This window comes from Centroberyx gerrardi, chromosome 17 (assembly GCF_048128805.1).
Source record: "Centroberyx gerrardi isolate f3 chromosome 17, fCenGer3.hap1.cur.20231027, whole genome shotgun sequence".
NCBI lineage: Eukaryota > Metazoa > Chordata > Actinopteri > Beryciformes > Berycidae > Centroberyx > Centroberyx gerrardi.
Genome location: NC_136013.1, coordinates 25496630 through 25522500, shown reverse-complemented (window position 1 = coordinate 25522500; position 25871 = coordinate 25496630). Strand labels below are relative to the sequence as shown.

At 43.5% G+C, this 25871-nt stretch overlaps 1 protein-coding gene across 1 annotated transcript in view; it reads left to right on the top strand.

Annotated features, from left to right (window-relative positions):
- Positions 1–25871, top strand: part of LOC139911600 (protein phosphatase 1 regulatory subunit 37) — a 58030-nt gene that overhangs the window by 14702 nt on the left and 17457 nt on the right. Inside the window, exons 5-12 of the mRNA XM_071899145.1 lie at positions 1134–1179; positions 3109–3209; positions 3404–3523; positions 6879–7026; positions 10377–10532; positions 11171–11283; positions 15911–16052; positions 18169–18335. Coding sequence (XP_071755246.1) covers positions 1134–1179; positions 3109–3209; positions 3404–3523; positions 6879–7026; positions 10377–10532; positions 11171–11283; positions 15911–16052; positions 18169–18335 — 993 coding nt within the window. The remainder of the gene's footprint in view (positions 1–1133; positions 1180–3108; positions 3210–3403; positions 3524–6878; positions 7027–10376; positions 10533–11170; positions 11284–15910; positions 16053–18168; positions 18336–25871) is intronic.

Below are 25871 nucleotides of genomic sequence, written 5' to 3'. Positions count from 1 at the left end.
CGCGGGAAAAGAAGACAGCGGCATCCAGTCGCACAATGGGATTTGCCAAGATGGCTCGGTGCGAGGGAGGCAGTCGGGACTGGAGGGTTCGGCGGGGCGATGTGGGGTTTTTGAAGGCTGGTGCCGATATTTTTGTTTGTTTGTTTTGAAGCTGCTGATATCTGATATTTCATGTTGATTTTCGGTATCTTTAAATTTGACCATTTTCATGCCAAAAATGACAAGTATTCAGTGTTTCTGCCAGACTTCAGCCTCTGAAACAGCATTTAGACCATCATGGGACACTAAAACTCTCCACTGAATCCCCCAGACTAATGGGATTCCTTTAGTGTTAGCAGCTCTTTAAGGCAGGGTGACCTCACCTATACAATGGTAGGGAAACACTGGGATGCATTACTGCCTTTAAATGAAGAATTAATTCACAGAAAATGATGATTAAATAGATTAAAGTCATAAATAACATGTGCAAAGAAAATAAAACTTCATGTCAGTTTTTCCAGACTTTATAGCTGTGATCAGGGAAGAACCTTCATCATATCAGAGCTGGAGACACATTGACTGATATCTGATATTTAATAAAAGACAAATATCGACGCAATATCCCAATATATCAGCAAATCAGTATATCTGAATGATCCCTTGTTGCAGAATCTCATCTTCATCTGTAGGAGGACGCTTCCTTATTCTCTATTCTCTGTCCCTGTTTTGCTTGTCAGTAGAAGGCAAAAAAATAAATTACTGTTTTCCACCATCCGCACAAATCTGCCACCTCCGGTGATTGATGCAGTCAAATTAGATGTATGTGGAATACTGGCTCTGGCAAATGAACACATCAACTGATGACCAGCTGTTTCTAATTATTATACACTGGTTAATTAGGACGCCGTGTCACCATCGACGGCGGCGGTAAACTGTGTGAAATTCATAATTCATGCTCTGGCGTCCAATAAGCCTCCCGGATCAAACCGGTACAGTGTGGCATGGATGGAGAGGCCGAGTGGAGGAAAAAAACGACTGGGGAGGATATGGTGCAGTGTCGCTGCCAACGAGCTGTGTGTGTGTGTGTGTGTGTGTGTGTGTGTTCACGCCTCGCTCTCACACCTCCTGCTTCTCTCTCTCTCCCTCTCTATCAGCAGGGTATCTGTGTAGGTGGCAGTGTGAAATGTCTGGATCTCAAAGGTAAGCTGAACACCTCACTGCATCATTATTAAATATGATTGAGGGCTTTGCCTTACATCCATAATACATGACATTATTTCTGTAATCTTTTACATATACAGTCAAAGTATAATTATACAAAAAAATATGTCATGATAAAAAAAAAAATCTGAGATATTTCTGAATTTGTTGCTGTTGACAAAATATTTTTCTCTCCTTTGGAATAAAATGTATAACTTAATAAGAAATAGTGATATTTTTGATAGTGTGTGAGCTACCTGTCACCTACTACACGCACACACACACACACACACTTTTACCACTTGTGAAGGACTTAATTCGCTAATCCTGACCGAACTTTAACCTAATTTTAACGCTAAAGCTAAACTTAATCCTAAATTTTATTTTAATCCTTAACTAACTTTAACCCTTAACCTAACCTAAACCTAATCCTGATTCTAATCTTGACCCTAAACCCAAGACCAAATCCTAATCCTGCCCCATGCAGAAGTGAGACTCAGCCAAAATGTCGTCACTCTGAAAGTCAAACTGGTTCTCACAAGGATAGGAGTGCAAGAACACACACACACACACACACACACACACACACAGCGGCAATAGCATCCTATGCAAAGTTGTGCGGTGATGCCGCGATGGGCGTCACCGTCGTCACGGACTGATGACATCTGACTGCGGGTGTCGCTTCCTTATTATCTTCCCAACGCAGGGCGGATTAGAAAAATGGGATTTCAGATCGCTCTCCCTTCCACCCCGCACTCCTGCTCCCACCGCTCCGTTAAGTGATTATTGTTAAAAAAAAAAAAAAAAAAGGGGGGGGGGAGAGAAATCATTTTGGAAATAATTATTATAGTAATTATCATTTTCCCTTCTTGGCCGGGGAGATAAGAATTAACCCAGGAGAGAGAGAGGGGGAAAGAGAGAGAGAGAGAGAGATCGTCTTCACCAGAATCTTCTCTGCCTTTTAAAAGTCATCTGGACTTTGTAATCTGATTACTGCAATAAATTGCAGTAATCAGATTACAAAACTGGTAACTGTAATCCCTTCAATTAACTGTAAAAACAGCAATCACACACTTGGAAAGATTACTTGTTGGATTACTACAAATTATCAAAATGCGGAAGGGAAAAAGTAGACGAAAGGCATTTAGATTGGGAGATTGAAGAACATGATTCCACATATTTTAACATAATGGTGGATAATAACTTGATCAGGATTGGGGAGCGGCACATTACAGTAATCAGATTACATAAAAATGGTAACTCTGATCCTTTACAGTCGCTATAAAAACACAGTAAAACAATAGGAGTACTTGTTGGATTACAAAAAAAATCTAAAAATGAGGAGGAGAATAAAGAGACAAAGGCTTTTTGATTGTGAGACATGGCAAAAATAATTCCACACATCGAAATAATGTTGGGTAATAGTTCAAATTGTGGCGAATTGGAATAAATTGTGCATTTAATTCCATATTCAATATGGTAATCCAAAGTAACTCAAAGTAGTCAGACTACGTTTAGAAGTTTTGGAAGTGAAATCGGCACATTCCAGCGGATTATTATTATTGATTCCAATTTTCTGCAGGTAATTGGCGAAGGAGGGCGACCGCAGACGGCATTCACATCTTGGAAGTCCAATCATGGAAAAAAAAGAAGTTGCGCTCCTCCTAAGTGGAGGCGTTATCGTTATTTCTTTTTATCTATTTCTGATTACGCCTCAGAACTTTATTTAAAAAAAAAAAGAAAACATGCACACACACACATACAAGGGTAAACTTTGCTTATAAAGGAAGTTGTTGTGTCGTGTGATTTTCGAACATTTCCATTTAAAAAGAAAAAAAAAGAGAGAAAGCGCATTCGGAGCCATGCAATTTTGCCTGTTAGCAAACAGCCTCCCAATTATCTTCTGTTTGATTGCTTGCCTCTATCAAGGTGAGCGATTAGACCACCGCTCCTGCGAAGCTCTGGAAGTCATCCTGAAATCGCTGCACTTTGATTTCATCAATCTGCAGGCGGCCCAACTGGAAGAAAATGTGAGTTTTATGAGCAAAACTTATTTTCCTCATCTTCGTCTTCCAATTCAATACAGTTTCATATTCAGGGGCCTTCCCCTGTATCAGATTATAGGCTTTTTTTTCCTTCCAAAAGAACTTCATAACATTCCTGTCAAATTTGGGGCCTTGCTTTCTTCATTTTTTTTTTCTCTTTCTATTTTTTTCTCTTCCAGGGAGCGTCGTCCTTGCTGGATATGATTTTGTACTATGAATCTACAACCCATCTTGACATTTCTGACAACAGCAGTATAGGAACATCGGGTTGGAGGGCCCTCGCTCATTTGATAAAGCAGGTCGGCTGACGCAGTGGAATAGTAATCCTTTTTTGTAGGCTTTCTCTGGGGGATATTGTACATTCCAGAAAGTGAGTTTGTTGTGCATTACATGGATTGAAGATGCAGGACAGAGCAAGCGGTGTGAGAAGTTCTCAGTGCTGCTGGGAGGTTTTTGTCAGCTGAGAGGCTGATTCCTGCACACACACGCACACACACACACACACACACACACACACACACACACACTACATTACTCCAGCATCACAGACGTCATTAGCAGGCATAACTGATTAGCTGTGAGATGAGAATTTGTCTGATCGCAAATGTCATTCCTGACTGACTTCCCAGATCAGTGGGATCGGAGCTGGACCGGTTAGGAAAAACACACTGGCAGGAATCTCACCCAGCCAAATATCATGGAGGTGGTTTCCTAAAAAAAAAGACTTTCAGACAGGTTCTCAGTTTATCCTTAGTCCTGTGGCGATGGAACTTGTTCCTTGTGAGGAGGACTGACATTTATTTTGTCAAACTGGTAAAGTTTATCAGGACAGCCACTCTATGTACTGTCTGACGAAAACCTCATGACTCCAGACAGTCAGCTTGAAATTTCTTCAGCACATAGAGGGCAACACTCTCACTTCTCAGAAAAAAGAAAATAAGTAGAAACGAGGCAACAGTAAACATGTCGCCCCTGCAAATCAGTAACAAGATGCGTTGGTGGTGTAGTTTGAAATTTTGACCTTTAAATAGAGCGTCTTCATCAGGCCAATCAGTGTAATGTTTTTAAACGCCAGAACACAATGCTGAAATTCATCCCTCCAACTTTCATTAAGATTGGACCTGTGGTGTCTGAGATCACATTTGAGATTTGAGTTAAAAATGTTGACCTTTAATTATAACAGCCCTATCAGGCAAATCAGTGTAATTTGGTCGACCCTCCCAAATCCACCAACCCTCCCCACATCTAACCCAATACCCTCCCAAACCTCTCCACATCTACCCCAGTACCATCCTAAACCCACCAAACCTCCCCACATCTACTCCAATACCCACCAACCCTCCCCACATCTACCCCAGTACCATCCCAAACCTCCCCACATCTACCCCAATACCCGCCAAACCTCCCCACATCTACCCCAATACCCGCCAAACCTCCCCACATCTACCCCAGTACCATCCTAAACCCACCAACCCTCCCCACATCTACCCCAATACCCACCAACCCTCCCCACATCTACTCCAATACCCTCCCAAACCTGCCAACCCTCCCCACATCTACCCCAATACCCTCCCAAACCTGCCAACCCTCCCCACATCTACCCCAATACCCTGACAAACCCGCCAAACCTCCCCACATCTACCCCAGTACCCACCAACCCTCCCCACATCTACTCCAATACCCTCCCAAACCTCCCCACATCTACCCCAATACCCACCAACCCTCCCCACATCTACCCCAATACCCACCAATCCTCCCCACATCTACCCCAATACCCGCCAAACCTCCCCACATCTACCCCATTACCATCCTAAACCCACCAAACCTCCCCACATCTACCCCAGTACCATCCTAAACCCACCAAACCTCCCCATATCTACCCCAATACCCCCCCCAAACCCACCAACCCTCCCCACATCTACCCCAATACCCTCCCAAACCTGCCAACCCTCCCCACATCTACCCCAATACCCTGACAAACCCGCCAAACCTCCCCACATCTACCCCAGTACCATCCTAAACCCGCCGAACCTCCCCATATCTACCCCAATACCCCCCCCAAACCCACCAAACCTCCCCACATCTACCCGCAATACCCTCCTAAACCCACCAAACCTCCCCATATGTACCCCAACCTCCCCAATATCTACCCCACCAGCCTATCTGTCAAGCTTGTTTAGTTCTTTCTCCTCCTTGTTTAGTTCTTTCTCCTCATAGTAATGTCAGCGAGGACAGAGGCCAGTCCAGTGTTAGAGTATAACTGTACAACTGTTGAGCCCCCCTGCACTCCCGCCCCCTTCTCCACCTTCTTCTTTTGACAGGCCTGAGTGTTTGACAGCAGATGGCGAAGATTCAGTCCAAACTCTCTCTCTTTCTGTCTTTCTGTCTCCCTCTCTCTCTCCATCATCTACCTCTCTTGTTCTTCTTCATCTTCTTCTGGGCAGGTTAGAGAAGGGTTTGATCCAACAGCCTCATAGCCAACTCCTATCTTTCTCTAGATAGAGTAATGTAATTGCTTCAGGAGAGCTCTACTATATGCTCAATAGGGTGTGGGGGGGTTCTAGAAAGCGTATAGACAGGTTTAATAACACTTCTACATGACAATGCAGCACACACACCGTACAAACACACATTTGTGCAGTCACACACACAAATATTGCTACACGTCTGCATCAATTCGGTTTCAGTATACATTAAAGGAATACACACATTTTTTGGAAGATTACCTATTAATTGATGAGAACATACATATCAAAATCATCCATGTGTCCATCTACTGGCTCCATTTTAAGCATACACTATGTTGAGTGATAGTAGGCTCCATGCTAACACATAAGCATAGTAAGGCTGTCGGAATGCATTTCAATATTTAAATTTCAGTGTAATGTCAAAAAATTTAATCCCAATCCCAATCCTGAATTCGGATCCCAATCTGCCAGTCGAATGCTTCAAAAATGATTTATTAATCTATTTTCACAGCCAATTGTACTGAACGAATCACAGGCTCCCCATACCATGGCTGTACAGACTCAACACAGTGTATGTATGCAGTTAGACAGATGAACACACACACACATCAGACCAAACATCTGATTTGATCCAGACCGACTGCATTCACTTTCCATGGAGAGCGACTGATCCACTGCCTTCCCTTTACAGTTGCATTTTATTTGATCTTGTTACAATATTTATTACTGAGTACAAATTACATTTGAAACAAATTAGAGAATGGTTGTTGATTATAATAATTAGCGACTCGTGTGACTTGTGTGGGAGGAGGTCAGTTCTATTAGTGTTGTTGCTATTCCTTCTGTTAACCTATAGAGGTCAATAATGGTCACAACTTCAACAAAACATCTTTAATATAATATTTCAACTGGCAATTTACCAGCAGTTACATGTTTCACTGTGCATCAGAGCATCTTCCACAATTTTGGAAATATTGAGAAATGACACTCTGACTTGTCTATGTGTCTGTCTGTTCAGTTGTCCATTTGCCTCTGTTCAACTGTACACTGTGTGTGTGTGTGTGTGTGTGTGTGTGTGTGTGTGTGATATATGTAACTTGTCACTTCAAGAGTATCCAACTCCTTAAACCTTGTTTCTTCTGTGTGTAAATGTGTGTGTGTGTGTGTGTGTGTGTGTGTGTGTTAGAGTGTGTGTCTGTCCAGGCTGGATGCGTGTAACGTGTCCCTGGTTGACTATCCAGCCCAGTCTCTATCTAAAGCTCTGCTGACCAGCCGGCTGGCCGTCCTGCACCTTCACAACGCCCAGCTCAGTGGCACACCGCTATTCACGCTGGGTACGGGCTACACATACACACACACACACACACACACACACACACACACTGTTTTTTTCTCACTGAACACACCTGAGCTTCAATATGTTTGTGCTTCAATAAGACTGTGTTTGTGTTAAATATATGTTTTGCCTGTGTGAGTGATGACTGTGTGCACGTGTGAGTGTGCATGTATGAGTGCATGTGTATGTGTGTGTTTGTTGACCGTGTGTGTTTGTGCATGTGTATGTGTGTCCTGTGGCCAGCAGGACCAGATTTTGACCTCTGACCCTCTCAGTGGGTCTGGACCCGGATTAGAGGCCTAATCTCTTACCTGTCACTTTACACACCGCTGCACACATCTATACAGGCTCTGCCAGCCAGGACACACACACAGACACACACATACACACACATACACATACTGTACATACATACATATGTATATTACACATTTGCACATCCACACTTGCAAGTATACACACTTTGACATAAAATAATGGCTTGTGATATTCATACTTACACATAAGTACTCTTATCATTGCATATGTGGATATATATACACACATGCACACACACGCTAACATGCATACTTGCATACACACACTCGCACATGATAATATAAAAAAAGCTCTGTGATACATACACTTACACCAAAGCCATATAAGCACTCTTATCGCAACATATGTGAATACACACTCTCACTCTCTCACACACACACAAAGAATATCTGGAGCAAATGACTTGTTGGTGGAGTTGTGTTGAACTGCAGTGCCTTCGATACATATAAAAATACAGGAACACAAAACGCAACAGAAAGTGATGTAACAAAAAGAAAAGGAAAAAACTGTTACCTGAGTGCAAAAAAAAAAAAAAAAAAAAAACGTAAAAATGACTTTGTGAAACGGAGACGTCAGCGATGTCCGTCCTCACTGACCTTCATCGATTGGCTGCTGTTCTCGGAGCGGTATCCGTGGTGACGGAGGAGGGGAGTGTGGGGGGGGGGGGTGAGGGATGGGAGGGTTGGGTGGGGTGGGACAATGACCCACAAATGAGTTGGATGGAGAGAGAGGCACACACACACATTTACCGGACGAGCATGCACACATATAAACACATGCACCGTGCAGAAGCACAACACTCGGAAGGGGGCTGAGTGCTGTAATGTACTTGGATGGATGGACACACACACACACACACACGTAGTCGCATGCTGTAGAGATAGAGAATAGGCTTTAAGGTGTGGAGCTAGTGGTAAATAAAAAGGAGGGTAAATATGACCTCCAGTCAGTGATCATCATAAGGCAAACAACCACCATCAATGTGGACAAAAATCAATTCTATTTTCAGAAAATCATTAAATTATGCTTTTTTTCCTCTAAAAATAGCCGATCCTCATATAACCTAACACCAGATTGATACTACTTATGATGATATATTAGGTATATTAGAAATTTATGTCACAAGGATTCATTTCGGCCTAAGAAGGTGGGGAAACATCATCCTGAAAATAAGAGTTTAGGTGGGTTTACCCTCTGAGAAATGCAAAATAATACAAAACATGTTGAATTTTTTAATCTCCTCAGTACATGACCATATACACTGCTTAAAGTGACAGTCTCCGACTCTTCATTGAGACAAAAACACAGCGAAGAAAGCCTCCCATCTCTTCCCAGCTGTGAGGGGAGAAAGACCCAAATGGACGCAGTATGTTGCCCACTCTTCCTGGCAACAACTTGTTCCTGCAACTCTGTCAGTCCTGGATCTCTTCGATATTTTAGGGCTCACAACCAACCCCCCCACCGCCCATCCATCACCCCCTCCCTCCCCCTCCCATTCCGAGTCCCCCCTTCGCACCTCCCCTTCCCTCTCGGCGGGGGGTCCCAGCTGAGGATCATTGCCTTCGATCGGAGGGGCCTCTGATTGCGGGATTGGGCGCTCGCGGTGGAGTCGTCCGGATCAATCCCACCGATTCCACCATTTGGTTCCCACTGTGCCTGATGACAATGTTGGCATTCCACATGCAGCCCAACAGGCCTGATCAAATCTACAGCATCGATCCAGATGGAAGGGCAGCGAGAGCCCAGGCAACGCAAACACATGTGCACACAGTACAGTACACAAGCAAATACACAGGGAACGCCCACAACACACACACTCGAACCGGTAAACACATACATACACAATACCTCTTAAAATTTGTGATAAACTACCGTAATGAAAGGATTTTAACAATGGCATAAAACACAATAACATTTTGGGGACAAGGCCTTAAATTTGACAGGTGTTTTGTAAGGTCTGCTGTACTGCAGAGGCAGAACTACAGCTTCAACAATGGCTTGTTCATCTTGAAAATAGCGAAGGAGTGCCACTTGATCTTTACTGCAGTAATTGTAGGAGACGACGATTCCTGCTGTGCTTTCGTTTTCATGCCCAAGTTCACACACCATCAATCAGTCTATCGCAGTTACAACCTGGAGGTCCGATGTTCGGCACTGGAGCAGCCGAGGACGTGCATGTTCAGTGTGACACATCGCACGTCAGTTTTACAAAATCTGCTTCTCTGCTTGTAGACTCTGCTAATTAAAATCTTGTTTTAATTGTACCTTAATTAACACCAGGGGAAGACACTATTCTTCCAGAATTGATTCCAAAAATCAACAGTTTCTTTCACTATTATAACCCCAAAATTGATTTTTATAAATGGAAAAGTACCTACAAACCATGGTTCTTACATAGGACAGCGGCTGATAAAGTAGCTGGTGTTCATTTTCCATCCTTATTATTCTGATCGAAACTCCACAAACTTAAGAAAATGGCATGTCATTCCTAAGCAGTGTATGAAATTAACTTTTTTGCTCACCTGCCAAGGGCTAGTAAACTGAAATAAATGGCCTGCCAAGAATATTTTTTACTAGCCAAAAGAATTACTATACATTTTTCATATAAATATATTTTCTATGTTATTTTATCTGTAGAATCAGGTACTGTGTGAAACGTTCACAACAGACCTGTTTTTGTCTTCATTTTCATATTTTACCTTTTAGTTGCCTCAAACCTGTTAAGTTTCAAGAGAAACAGAAGTTTAGACGTTAACGCTTTGTGTAGAGCACTGTGACAGGCAGCCAATCAGGAGCTGCCTGTCACAGTTTGATATAGAGCAATTGTTTTGCTTTGATTTGATTGGCTCATGGTCAGAAAACGTGAAAGCAGGTAAAGACCAATGCCTGTATATAACATTCAAATGCTATCTTCACAAAAATTACCAAAGACAAATTTTACTGCCATTTGGTGCTTGGCGGATGTTCATTTCAGACCCTGTTCTGGAGCTTCTCAGCACTTTTTTCTTTTTGTTCCATTGCCTCCTGTAGTTGGTGTGCTAAAGTCGAATAGAGCTTTGCAGGAGCTCCACCTTACCAGCAACCTGCTGAACAGCTACCAGGATGCCATGCAGCTGGGAGATCTGCTACGCTACAACAACACTCTACGGACGCTGGAGCTCAGTAACAATGCCATAGCAGACGCTGGTAAGGCTCTCATGTTTGTTGGACAGCACAGAGCAATAAAAATATTAATATTTATTCAAAGCTGCACTGGGCAAGATTTTGATTGAAAGCCACCTGTCTTATCAGCCTAAATGAGGAAGTGGAGTGTCCCATCCTCTCTAATTAAGATGCTGTGGATTCATCCTATTTGCTCAAATGAAATTCTGGTGTCAGGTGTGGTCACTGGTGGGCAATCTTCTGCACACAGAATGAGACATATCAAAACTTCCCAGCAAGCACTTCACTTAATTTATGCTGGGTTAAGAGTGAAATCCAAATGTGTCCCCTTAACAGCAGCGAACGAGTGCTCTGTCTAGAGAAAACTGGACTCAACATTGACGGCTGAACCTCTTCACGTACTGACGTCACCTTACAGGATTTCTGAGTGACAAAGTCCTCAAAATTCAAACAGTTACCCCTTGCTGCCATTCGGGGCTGCCAATGTGCGAGCTTGCAGCTTTATATTAGATATGTGCAGAGGTAAATAAGCAGAACCTTAGACACAGTTCCTGAAACTCAGGTACCAAGTAAAACTGGTAAAACAATGCTGTAAACCTGAACATGCTCTGCTTTTTACCATAAATCAGTGTATTGTTTTCTTGCTGTGTGATGTGATCCAGGTTTGGAGGAGCTGTGTGATGGTCTGAGGTGGCAGACAGCAGGCCTGAAGGTCTTACAGCTGAGGAACAACCAGATCACTGCCAGCGGCATGGTCCATCTGGCCAAGGCTCTGGTGAGGAACATCTACACCAGGACTAACACCATCTCTTAGCATAGCACCGGATAGAATAATGCCAGCAATCACAATACAATAGAATAGCCTTTTTGTATAAACAGAGAAGACATGTCACCCTTGGTCTGGTACATAGTTTAACTCAACTTAACGGAAGTTGACAACACACCAAGCTCTCTGCTTACATAGTACAGGTAAGTAGACTGGCTTCCATGAGCCTTTCTGAGGTTATAAACCTCATAAACCAATAGAAATGTCTACCTTTATACATTCTCAGTTGCATGTAAAAAAGATGGTATGTGTGTAGTTTAAATAGGTTGACAATGCAAGATGGGGGATGTTATTGTCTCGTTTTGTCCATGTGGTATTTGGATGAAACTTTGTACCAATATTTTGGGGGTGTCCTGGTGTCTCAGTGGACTAAGGCGCGTACCACATAAACGCAACGTCCGGGGTTCAGATCTGGCCCAGGACCTCTCGCATGTCATCCCCATCTCTCTCCTAAGCTTTCCTGTCTTTAAAAAAAACAACTTTGTACCAATATTTTGGATGTCAGCATTAAAATATGACAACATTCTTCAGTGACAGCTATTGACAGTTACTAGTAAGCCACTTGCTGGGATGTGTTACATTTACTTTCTCATTTGAAGTTGTTTAACAGTATATGGATTTGGTGCCTTGACTTGAAACGCATGGCATTGCAACATGCATTAGCATCACGTTACGAAATTTGGTCTACACATTTTGCTATGTTAGAACATCAGAAATGCCCCTTGCGTTGCCCTTTGAATTGTTGCATGCGTTGCTTAAAGGATAAGTTTGGCGATTTTGGACCTATATATAATTTGTCTCTTACATACCTGTAGTACTTGGACCCACAGAGAATATTGTCTCCCCAGACAGCTACCAGTTGAAACAGCAAGCTCTGTTGCTAGGCCTCTTGCTGCTAATAATGAGTCCAAACAGGGTTTGTTAGAATATCTCCAAAAAGGTCAATCTGAGAAAATAATATGGCGACAACCAATGTATTTCTATCCACGGCCCGGAAAGCAGCAGCACCGCACCATTTCCACTCAGTGGATAGTCTTCTACCAAACTCTACTGTTTAGTTTACTGTCTAGATCACGCCGCCAGCAACCAGGGTTTCCGCGGGTCCTTAAAAAGTCATAAAAAGTCTAAAATCCAATAATCTGAATTTTAGGCCTTAAAATGTCTTAAAATGTCTTAAATACGATTTTGACAGGTCTTAAAAATTGATTGGATTATGAAATTAACATTACTTTTATAAAGTTGCATTAACTTCAGTCTTGCTTTTAAATGTGTTTTTGGGAAAAATGTGTATTGATCACGCTGTAACAAAACTACAAAACGAAACCAACATGGAATCAATAACGACTAATGCAAACTGTGCAGCCCGGTCAGAATTTATCGGAGCACACCCAGCTAGTGTGTCGCGATGTGGTGTGTGGGCTAACGTTACTTTCATAAAATGGGCAAGTGCAAGTTCAACAAGATCTGGCTCAAGAACAGCGAATTTAGTGCTTGGTTGAAGCCGGTTGAAAACACATTTGAAGCCCGCTGCACCTTGTGCAAGAAAACGCTGAAATTAGGAACGATAGGTATAAAGGCATTAGGGTCGCATGGGAAGTCTGAAAAACATAAAGCCGCCGTAAAAAGCCAGCAGCAAACGCCTGCCATCACCCAATATTCTGGTTTCACATCGGGAGCATCAAAGTCCGGCCCCAGCGCAACCCATGCAACTCCTGCAACCTCCGGACAGCGTTTGGATCTACGCCAACATTAAAAGTGGAGGTGCTCTTACACACGGATCTATAATATCCTATAATGCAATAAACAATAAATATAATGAATAACTGTATGTGTGTGTGAGCTGCTAGGGATTCACTGACTTTTGCTGACATGGGGCACAAATCATCTGGTTTAAGGATGGTGTCTTTAACCACTAGTCCATCCTGCTGCCCCAATATTTATTGTTATTTATTTATTGTTAAAAATACTCATATCCTTCGTACTTTTTTTGCCAGTATGGACGTGAAATAGGTCTTAAAAAGTCTTAAATTTAACTTGTTGAAACCTGCAGAAACCCTGAGCAACGCACTCTCACCTCAGAGCAGTCTGCTGTGGTAAAAAAAATTGTTCTGTGATTTCCAGATTAGTGAAAGTGTACGTAATAGCGGAATTGTGTCACGTTTACTCTGAACTCCCCTGTGGAGCCTACAAACAGCTTTTTGGGGATATTTTGACAAACCCCATTTGGACAAATGGGGTTTGTCAAAATATCTCTCTTAGCAGCAAGAGGCCTAGCAACAGAGCTCGCCGACAGCTGACTCTGGATTCAGTATTCTCTGTGGGTCCAAGTACTACAGGTATGTAAGAGACAAATAGGTCCAAAATCACCAAACTTATCCTTTAAGTAGACCATATAACTGACCTTAGTTAATGCATTAATGCATAATTGTAGTTCAGACTGTACTGGACATGTGAATACTAGTATTCACTGCAGATGTGGAATGATCGTATTTTCAGAGCAAGCTAGACGAGAAAGATACCTGACTGCTTCACCAAATACTGGCCTACCAGTACCGGCTACGCAACACTGACCTTCACAGAGAGTGTTAGCTTGTGTACTGGATGAATGAGACTTCATCAGATGGCTTTGTCAATCCGATACCTGCATTCCACTATCCAGGACTGAAGAAATGAAGAGCGTTGGGTTGGGCCTCATCCAGAGAATCTCCCCCTGAAAACGACCCGCCTCCGCACGTTTGACTGTACAGTCCTAATAACATGCATTCCTTCCGCCTGATTGGCAGTGTAAACTGCACCTTCCTGTCATGTGAGTGGCGATTGGGGAAGTCAAAAGGCTAGAAATTAAAGGCCTGCCTCCTGAGAGTAACACACACACACACACACACACTTCCCCCATCTCCTCCAGTGCTACCAAAAAGAGGAACAGTTTGATTAAATAATAGATGTGTGTTAAGGAGGGGCGCTCATGCGGCCTGCCAGTCACAGGGATAAGTAGATGTCCTCGCAGGCCATAATGATGATAATTAGACCCGCGGCTGGTCGTGTCGAATATGACGGGGAGAGCTGTTATTAACCTTTCTGGTTGGTGTATCTGCTTTTCCTCTCTGTCCCCCTGGCTCACTGTCTTGTCTCTTGAAGGACTAAGACAGGGAGGGCAGATGTGGACCAGTGCTATCAGAACTTAGCCTTGGTTGAAGACTCAAACCATGAGATCCAGCTAACTTTGGTTCCCAGTTCAGAATGATCATTATTCGAATGATATCGTACATTTAAGTACATTTTCTACGTTCACGTAACTCACTGAGGTGAGCATGTCAAGCAAGGCTCTTGTTTTGTCTGCTTTGCATCCTTTCACTATTTTTTTTTTTTTCAAAGCCAACATGTCATGTGTGAACGCTCACTGTGTTTTTTGGTGAGTTTTTTTTTTTTTTTTTTTGGTTTCACACTTCTCCCCCCCTCAAACTTCTCACTCCAACCCTCCCGTGGTTTACGTTTGACAGGCTTCAACCATGCTTGACTCTCACACACTCTCAACCACGCAGTCGCCTCTTTAATTGTCTGGTATTATCCCCCATGCATATCCATTTGAGATGCTCTTCCTCCCTCTCCTCCTCCCCTCTTCGCTTGCAGAAGCTTCTCGCCACCCCGTCGGATGTGGCGCCGTCTCTGTGTGCCGCGACACAGAGCCACCATTAGCGCTAGCACAGCGAGAGGAGGGGTGGGGAGGGGTGGGGGGTGGGGGGGGGGGCTCTCAAGTGTGTTTGTTGTCACCGCGGTGCAAATTAACTCCGAAGAAGACGCTCTCCGGGTCTGTCGGTTGCCTTCCTGGCTTCCTTTTCCGCCCCCGCGCTCCCTCTCTTCAGAGCGGTGACCAGAGGAGTTTAACAAGGGTGGCGAGGCGAGGGGGCAACAGAGGAGTGGGTGGTGCGTTCCTCTCCACACTCTTGGGCAACATCAGCCCCTCGTGCCCCAGACACCCCCACATTTATACGCCAGCTAATCAAGCTTCAATGCTAATGTGCCTCCGGAGAGTCAAAACAGAAGTTCTGAGCGTTTAAAATCAGATGAAACATTTTGAAAAGGAATAATAATGACCATATAATAACAATAATAATACTAATAAAACACTTCAACACTTGCACACTTAAAGGAGCATACTACACATAGTAGAGTCCTTTTTACCCCAACATGAGGCTTAAAATGTAAATTTGTAGTATACATCATAGTAAGCAGTATCAAACTGATGTGTAAGTTATATGATGATTGGGTCTTTTAAGGGGAAAAAAAAAAGCATGACTTAATGCCTTTCTAAAATGGATCTGTATTTATGTTGGTGGTTTTATTTATCACTACATCTCTGGTCTGAACTAACTCCTAACCTTGAAAATATGCAGCAAAATATTAAATATCCCCACCTGCAGTATCAAATTCTCAACTTTTCAGTGACATGGGAATCCTTTTTGTGGTCATTTGTTGGTGGCAAAAGTAACAGAATCCATGTCAAATAGTATTTGGACCCAGGTAACGGCTGTGATGAACGTCGATGAATGTGACCCTCTGAACCATTTTTTTGCAGCCAGTGCTTAAAGTCTTGGAGGTCTTGGATTTGGGAGAGAACATCCTGGGGAACGAGGGCATCCAAACCATCAGGGAACCTCTGATGGTGAACCGGTCAGTGCTGCAGCTCGGCCTGGCCCATGCTCACATCACCTGTGAAGGTACAACAACCCACGTACAGCTATCTATTCGCAACTGATTGACATTAAGTACAATGTTTGATGGTTGTGTTTGAAGTTACAACTGAATGAGACACATGCTAACATAATTTAATTAAGGCGAGGCATCACAAGCGTCCCAACTTTCATCCCATTAGAATGACATTTTATATATTGAATATAGATACAAATATAAACATTTTTTGTATTTTGACTTGTATTCATTGTGTTACTATTTGTTAAGATGTTCGAATTAGCCCATATTCCATAAAAATACACAAATTTGCATGAGTTAGAGACTTTTTTCCTCAGTGAATGAAGTCTATTTATTGTTGTTGATTATTGTTTTGTATATTTTATGAAACTACACTAGTTATAGGATCAAAATATTATAATATCTTAAAATTGACCAATCCAGCCAAATTCGCCATTTTCACCTGTGGTGGAAAACAGTAGCACTTATGTCAGGTACTTATTTTTAGTGCATTACATTTACACTTTGCAAGGACAATGTGTTGTCACACCCTTGCGAGTGCATTACGATTAGGTATCTTTTCATTAAGTGCCTGTATCATTGTGTATATATAATACAATTCTTTCCCATAGGTTAATACAGAGGTTAATACACTATATTAACTCCATTGTAAAGTCTTCCCCTTTTTCAGGAACAATCAAGTGATAAATCTTAAGCTAAATCCTAAATAGACATCCTCGTTTCAATTTATCTACTCTCTTCTCATGTCTTTGGTCTCATATCAAACATTTAGCCTATATGTCCATGAAGTTTTAAATAAACATAGCCTAAACTGGTAATTTTACCCTTCAGATGATCACCATTCAAAACAAGCCTCCTTAGATTGCTTTAAAATTTGTTTGCCCTTGAGTCAAGTTCCATTTGTAGTTAACAGAGGATTGCAACATTTACCTTTGCTTTAGCCCATTCTGTGTCACTGTTGCACAAAATTCTTATAATGAAGACTACTAAATGAATCTTTTACCTCATCACCTCCCCATAATGCTGTAATTTGTAGCTAAACAACATTACAAAGAATCCAGGGAGCATTAGCTAGGCCTAAGGACTGGCTAATTTATTTTACTTGGGCCAGAGGAAAAAAAAAAAACTGCTAATGATGAGCTAAATGCTACCTGAGCAGATTGGAGTTTGAGTTCTAGAAGCATTTCTTGCAGGCAGAAATAATCTCATTGGTTGAGTTACATCTTAGTGGGCGGAGCCAAAGAACCAGTTTTTCTCTGGATAAGAAACGTTAGACTGAAGCCCAGTGAAAAAGGTAAAGGGGTAAGAGAGGAGGTAGCTAATATTATAAAACCTAGTGCTCTTGCTAGTATATAAAAACTCTAGCCCAACTAAGTTGGTTAACCGGTTAGCCTAGCTGATCTTCCAAGTTCATACTAGCCACACTAGCCTGTAGCTATCTAAGTAAGCTAGTTAGCTAGCCTACTGACCTTCCAAGATAATCAATGTCATGGTAATGAGTGACTGAAAATCATTGCCATCATTGCCAATCATTGCCATTCATATACATATATATATACATGTATATATATATATATACATATATATGCTACCTATATACATATATGTATATATATATATATATATATATTTATATACAGTATATATATATATATATATATTTTTTTTTTTTTTTTTGACTGGAGTTCCAGTTCAGCAGTTAGCTAACTTGCACTGCTGTTTTTTGGCTCCAGCCATTGAGGCTTTTTAAATTTCTGCCTGAAGAGTGCCTTTGAACTCGTTCTTTTTTCATTCAAGCAACAACCCCAAACCAAAGAACACCTTCAACAAATGCCTCCACAGACAGAAACCCAATAGAAGCAGAACCTCTATCCTCTCACTTTTGAAAAATTTTATTTGTTTCTCAAATATAATAGTTTTGTAAGTCGTTTTGAGAATTCTGGCACATTTCCACATTTCCACCACAGTGTTTCTTGTAATCATTTTCTTTTATCATGTAGCAGATAACACAAGCACTAAGCACTGTTTTCTTTTTAAAGCAATAAATCCAATTGGGTATATTCCTAAGTATTTCCTCCTGTGAGTGAAGAGCTCAAATTCAGAGGTGTACTCTCACTGATAAAGGTGCCGTGGCATTGGCTGAGTTCCTTGCGGAGAGCCGTCAGATTCAGCGGCTGGACATCCGTCAGAACGAGGTGAAGGTTGGCGGCCTGATGGCCTTGTGTCTGGCCCTGAAGATCAACCAGTCTCTGGCCAGTCTGGATCTGGACCACACACCCCAACATGAGCATGTAAGTCCAGCAAGCAGTTACAGATTGGCTCCCTTGCTGATTCACTGGACTGTAGATACTGTCTTCTCTCCCAAATTGATTGACTTAAGCCTTTGATACAAGGACTGACGGACATGTGATGTGACACTCAGTGTCCACTTTATTAGGTACACCTACCTATTTATGCCAATAGCTCCTCCAGACAGTGAGTCAGGTATAAATAAAGCATCAGTATGCAGCATGCACACAGACTGGAGAGGTTTGGTTACTATTCAATTAAGCATTAGAACAAGATGCTGATTTACGCCACTTTGAATGTGGTATGGTGCCTTCTGGGATTTTCTACACTATAGTGTCTAGACTTTACCGAGAATGATGCCATAACCAAAACCCATCCAGTCATTGATGAGATGTCAGAGGAGAATGGTAAAACGAATTAAACCTGACAGCAAATAGAAGCTCAGTACAACAGTGGTTTGCAGAAGAGCATGTGAATTTGTATGAAAATGTACAGTATATAGCTAGATATATTGTAGATTGGGACTTTAATCATCATCTAACTAAAACACATACAATCAAAGGAAAACAGCATCTTGCATTTTTCATTTTTGAATTTGTGATGAGCATAAAAGTATTACTTATAGTTTGGAATTCTTTTGAACTCATCTAGCTAGTGATGTTACCACGCTTTGTGTCTCAGCTCTGCATGCATTCAAATGAGTGTTGGGGCTTTCACAGAAATTATCCTTCTAATTAAGAATTAAAGGTTATTGGTGACTGGAGGATTACTTATCCTTAACATCTTGTCTTTTGTGATACATTCAGAGTCGCTGTGGTCACAGATTTGTCACTTGGAGACACAAATAAGTCATTTGTGTCTCAGTTCATCAGTGAGACTTTTTTTCTCTACCTTCCATGGCTGCAGAGGCCCGAGGAAAACGATGCCATAACTTTAATACATGCCCCTGCTGGATTCACAAAATAATTACCCACACTTGCCATCTGTTTGTCATGATTTTATCTCTGCTAACTTATTTGCATATTAAAGCATTAATTAAAATCTCCAAGGAACGGAATGCTTACTTTAAAATTAACTCTGAAGGCGATCCGTGCGCAGCTTCCAAAGTTGTTTTATTTTTGTTTGCAGTGGTTTTCTGTTTGTCTGCTTGTTGTTTACACGATTAAGTCTGATTTTTATGAAATGTCTCCTCTGGCTAAAGTCAAACGGCGAGATGTGCCAGTTTGTGGGGAAGCAGCTTTTAAGAACCATGACGTTCTGTGAATGTGTGTCATTAAAGCAGGGACTTCTTCCTCACTTTGCACATGCACCAAAGCCTCCATATCGGTGGCTCTGTTTTCATGCTCCTCTAAGCCACTGAGAGACGTGATTAGCATTTCCACCATTGTTGGGAGTTAGTGTGGTAGGGTATTTTAAGGGAATGGTAATAAGGGAATTTTTAAGCTCTGTCAGGTTTTGGAGTCACACAGCTGGGATTTGTCTTGGCGTGGCATATCCAGGTGGGAGGAGTGACGATTGTATTAAAAAGCAAATCTTTCCATCAGAAAACAGCGGGTGGCCAGATCAAGTGTTCTCACTCGGCGCTCAGTCATATTCCCCAGGTCGCCGTGGAATACGTGAAAATCTCATTCTTCTGAAGGAAAATAAGTGTGGGCATGAATGTGAGTGAGTGACGGAGGGGGCGACGGCAACACTTTGTGCGCGTGGATGTGTGTTTGACAGAGTGGGTCGGCGTCTGTATGCGAGTTCCTGTGTTCATACATGTGCCTTTTGTGTGTGTGTGTGTGTGTGTGTGTGTGGTTTTACAGCGATGCGGGGGGCGATTGTAGATGCGCATATTTAAAAGGCGAAAAAAGAAGGTGGCGAGAGGGGAGGAAATCTGGGTCCTCTCGTCTTTGTTTACAAGAGTCTGATTTTTCATGTCTGTTGCCACGCTGCTCCATTTGATCATTGGCCTGTTTGCCGTTAATTATTAATTATTTACCCATCTAAAATATTCATGGAGCCAGGCCCCAGTGAAAAGCAGGCTTCCGAGGGGCAAGTTCTCTGTAGCCATTGCAAGGTGGAGCTGTTTATACATCCTTATCAGGGGACTCTGTCAACCCAACTAATGAACTAAACTTCCCTCGCCGACTCTCTTAATCGCCGGTCGGACGAGCGAGGCTGTGCGTCCTGTTTACCTGTTTGATGCTTCAATATTTGGCTTCGGATTTGGCCAACGTGAAAGTGCTGTCAGCTGTTCTCCGGCAGAGGAGTTCAGCGATAACGGCGGAGAGTGTCCTCTCCTGAATGTCGCATGTCAGCGAGGTGTAGCTGTCGGAGTGTGGTTGTCTCACTGAGTGATAATTACAACGCCGTGGTGTGTGTGTGTGTGTGGGGGGGGGGGCAAGGCAACAGGAAGGGGGTTCAGTGACTTGTCTCAGAAGCCCTGTTGAGGGCGGAGGAGAGGAGTGGTTGTGGTTCTGTGGAAGAAAGCGAAAAGGACAGCAAAGTCTTTTAATGCTTAGAGGGTAAAGACATTTTCTTGTAGAGCAACTTGGTTGATGTGTCGCTCTGTTCTGACCGATTGTGGACGGTGCGAGACGCTCTGGTAGCTAAAAAGTTTTGACTAAGAAAAATAAGCTATGTATTTATACATTTCAGTACATTCTCACAGTGATTTTGTGTTGTATTATTTATGTTTTTATAGAAAAAACTCAATAAAATGACTTGAGAGCTTACCATTGACCCCAACGATGGATGCAACCATTCTCCAAGCATCGTTTTTGAGACGTTTAATCCTGTAGTCTTTCAAATAAAAGTTGTAGAGAACTGGGAAGCTTTGAATGGCTGGAATCAACTTCTCATTAATTTTCCATTTAGAAGGCAAAACTATTGCTCATGGAATTATAGGGAAACAAGGAAGCACAGAAATCTGATTTCAGCTCTGTCAGCTTTTCTCAGCCGACAAGCTTGTTGACCGTCTGCCAGCTCTATAGGAAATGAATGGACTTTGGGTGACTTGATCGTGATGCTCGGAGTGAACGCAGTCAGAGAGAGTGACATCTGAGGGAAAAGAGTTGGTGTGTGTTTGTACGGGTGTGTGGAGAGATCGCTACGGGCAAATGCTGCACAGAGGGCGCTATTTGAGGGAGGGCGGATTCTTATTTGAGGAATCACATTAAACAGAGGGGTTCCTGGGTATGTTTTGGGCACCTTTGCTGTCACGGTCAGTCCCAGTGGGTGGGTAGGTGACAGGACAGCCTGACCATGCATGTAGTCGGCACTCAGGTTCCAGCTCGCATCATGATAGCCTTGGTGCTCTGGGGAATACGGTACGTAGGCAGACAACGGCAACCAGCCAGAACAAACCTCCCAGCAACGCCTCAGAGGGCAGGAGGGAATGGCTCAGAGCAGCCGGGGGGACCAGGGTTCACACTGCTACCGGATCAGTCAGTCACCTAACCAGACCGGCGAGTACATCTCACATAGTTTCCTTCAGGCTATTTTTAACCTCTATTTAACCACCGTAGATCACCAAAGAACAACATGTTATTAACAGCGATGACCCGGCAAGAGGAAATTCGTCATTTGAGGAGGACGGAGGTTCTGACAGATAAAACCGCTAAACTGAGGAGTGCTACTGGCCAGTGATGCAGATTAAAATATAAATCAAAGAGAAAACAGAGGACACAATTAAAATGGGCTTTGGGAGATGAATTAGATGTTGCCCTGTGTGGTTCAATATGTGGAACACTGAACTAACACTGCCAGGGTTCAATCCATAATACTCACAGTATTATTATGTACTTGGAATAAATTTGTCCAACAAATGGATAGTTTCTATATTCTAGGATGAGGTGCACTTGGTTATGATCAAGCCCACCTTCAGTACACTTGACTGCATTTACCACTAGTACTGTTACACTATGTTCACCTACCAGTGTTTCCCTGAACTCAGACTAATGGGGTTCTTTTAGGGTTAGCAGCTCTTCAAGGAAGGGGGACCCACCACACCCATTCAATGGTAGAGGAAACTCTGGGATACATTACTGCAAATGCCCTGCCAGGTTTTCCAGACTGTTTTTCTGTAGGGGAGGAACCTCCATCACATCAGAGGTGGAGACACTGACTGGCTGATATCTGATATTTAATAAAAGGCCAATATCGGCCCCATATATTGGTCTAACCCCAGTTAAAACTACAATACTATAATAACTTTTTCTACACATTACCTGAAGATGTTTAAAGCTACAAAAATCCTATTGTATCCATTCGCTAAATTACAACATGCTCAACATTTCTTGTAGAAAGACTCGACTTTTTACTCCTGATACCTCTGAAAGGGACAAAGCTGGATGAGGCTCTCCTGCAGACGAGGGAGGGAGGGAGGGGGGAAGGGGGGGGGGGGGGGGGGGGACAATCCCCTGTCTCTCTGCAAACACAACAACAACAGCAGCAACACACTCCTCGCTGCACTCCTGATGTATTTTCAGGCAAAAACAGGCATATTTGCCAGCTGTGTAATTTACTGCGGCTCTCATTTGCATATTAAAGCCTTAATTAGCCCCTCTGAGCGTGTGTGTGGCTGTGTGTGTGTGTATGTGTGTGTGTGTGTGTGTGTTGGGGAGTGAGGGGTTGGGGAGGGGGCTGTAGTGTAATCATTGGACGTGTAGTCGGGGGGGGGGGGGGGGGGGGGGGGTAGATCAGTGTTTTGGGGTCTAGAGAGGGGCAAGGGGGGGCAAGGGGGGGCAAGGGGGGGCCGGAGTCATTTCCCTCCGTGGTTCCCCTACGGACCGGCTGGTTCTGATGTGGAGCTGGGGTGGTGTGCGTCGCCGCTCCATTTCCAAGCTCTTCCCCTTTGATGAATAACACTCAACGTGTCTCCCTGTCATTTTTTTTTAATCACTCCCACTCTTCCGAACCAAGAGGTGTGACCCGCACTTTCACAAGAAGTAGGGCCGGGTAGTTTTTTTTTTTTGTCTCATCCACTCGTCGGTTAGAAGTGATGGAGTGATAGCCGGCAGTCAGGAGAATAGGTGGGAATAAGAAAGCACAACTCAGTCCTTTTAAAGTCTTAATGCTGGGATGTTCCTTTCTGCTGGTACCACATAGCACATTTTTACGATGTTAATAAGTGTTGATGTTTCAGTGGCAATTATTCGGAGTTGACAAGTGTTGACTGGAGAGTTATTTGTCCACTCATAGAGCTGATATGGCTCTGTGGCAGCTCTGTAAAGCTATCCAAAGTGTTTTGAATTAACTCTGATGGGTGTGGACTGATAGAAACACCGGCATAGTGTGGACTTCTACACTCACAGTTAAATTAAACTGAGGATTTTGCTCTGCCCCACTCCCACTTCAGAAGATACAGTTGCCTTTCTCATATAGTTTGTGTAATTCTGTAAAAGTTGTTTTATCAAAACATTATTCAGTTAGCGATATTGCATATGCGCACTAGTCAGTGAGATTCAACATGTCTGCGGAGCCACAAGGTCGTTTTATGCAGAGTAGACTCTTCTCGGCGGTCGTAGCCCAGTAAGTCCGCATTCCCCATTCAGACATGCAAGACGCGCGCTCAAACAACTTGGCATAATGACCAAAACACTGAAAGTTCTGCAATTGATATGGGCCTCCTCTGCATAAGAGGGGGCATATGTATATAAGCCACGCATAAGTGGGGGTATCGGATCGCATCGCCTTTCGACGGGCATGTCCTGAGGCGCCACGCTCAAACAGCCCCCAGTCACCCATCAGCAGCTGGCAGCCCCTCATCTGACTACCATGAAGCCCTCTGCGTGTCTATCTCTCTCTCTGTCTCTCTCTCTCTCTCTCTCCCTTCATCCACCAAGCCACATCCCTTTCACTTTTGAATGGCGGGCTGACTGCAGAAATTGCCCCTGTCCACCATGCGCGCTGAATATTTTCACTATGAATATGAAATGTCTTGGCAAGCCTTCAACCACCTTCCAAAGTGAGAGCCTCTCTCTCTCTCTCTCTGCCCATGAATCGGTCGACCCGCAAACTCCACCATCCCCCCAGCACACACACACACCCGGTATCCCCTCTTTTTTTTTCCCCCCACTCATGAAACGATCATCCCATCCCTGTAGGAAGAAGTGGTGAGTGATCTTCTCCGGTTGGGCGCCAAAGTCACCGACTGAAGGCGAAAGTGCCACACCAAAGCTCTGCGGATGATAAGGTGAGAGACTCCTCTGACACAGCGGAGGGTTCTGGTGGAGAAACGAGGAGAAGGAGCTAATGCTTTGGCGGTTTGCCTCCATTCGGGACCCTCCCTCCCTCCCCCTTCGCCGCCAAACAAGGTTTCCCCTCTCCTTCACCTTAATCTGCACTTGGGGACAGCAGCTCCGATTGCAGATCAATACTGGCCCACGATGATCAGCACTTACCATGTCGTGTCCCAGACGGTCCGTAGGAACCAATTTGTTTATGGAGATTTAATTGAGTTAATGTTAAAAAGCAGGACGCAAGCAGGCTCTGAGAGCTGGGGCTGTATCAACTGATTGTGTTTGGGATTTTGTTTTAGACCACCCCCATTCCCCCTGCTTGGTATGGAAATAAGAGAACCTAAATGGGGTGAAGTGGGTTTGGGCACGTTCAAGGCCACGGCCAAACAGCGCCGGGCCAGCGATCCTCACCTGATAGACATGGATCTTGAAGGAGAGAGAAGCTTTTATTTCACAGTGTCCTCTATTTTGTCTCTAATGAGCAATGACTTTGAGGATATTCGAACAGTGATGCGTTTGTCCGATACGCATTGAAGTGAAGCGCTGTAGCATGGGATCCACCAGATTTTCCTCAGTTTTTTAGTGAAGCTGTGTTTATCAGTCTCATTGCAAAGACTGTTGCTGTCACCTTTGCCCCTCTTCTCTGGCCTTTTCACTTCTATAAGGAGAAGTCTCTCTTTCTTTCTTTCTTTCAGAAACTTTTGGCGTTATGCATCTGCTTCTTTTTACCCCATCCCTGCCCTTTATGCCCTCTCCATTCTTTCTCTTGCATTCACTGTTCTTTTAAAAGCCAAAGCACCTTGGTGATAATGCAGGATGTTTGGTGCTTTGAAGCCTTTAGTTGTCCCTTGAAAAGCGGAGCCTGAAAAATCAGCACCGTTGTAACATTTGAAGGCCGAACCGAACGCCTCTACCTCAGTCCGGTGTCAACATACCACCTCTTGTCCTACGTCCTGTCCTGCATGTCCCTCATCCTCTATCCTAGCAACACCCACCACCGTCCTGTTGCCCCCCTCCCAGTCTGGTCCGGGCACCATGGAGGGGAGGTAATTGGATTTGTTGTCACCTCCGCTGGCTGGCAGGCCCAGCCTGTCTGCTCGGCTTAGCGATGAAGACATCAGTGTGACAGGGACCCTGGGAGAGGATCAGCTGGTGTCCTGGACGCCACTAATAAAGCCCTGGTCATGCCACGGCCATGCCGGCATGGCTACAGCCAGCTGTTACCTCTGCCACCCCCCTCCAATGCCAATGCCCATGCCACAGCTTGGGGAGTCAGGGTGAGATGGTGAATGAAGAGTGGGCAGCCTTATT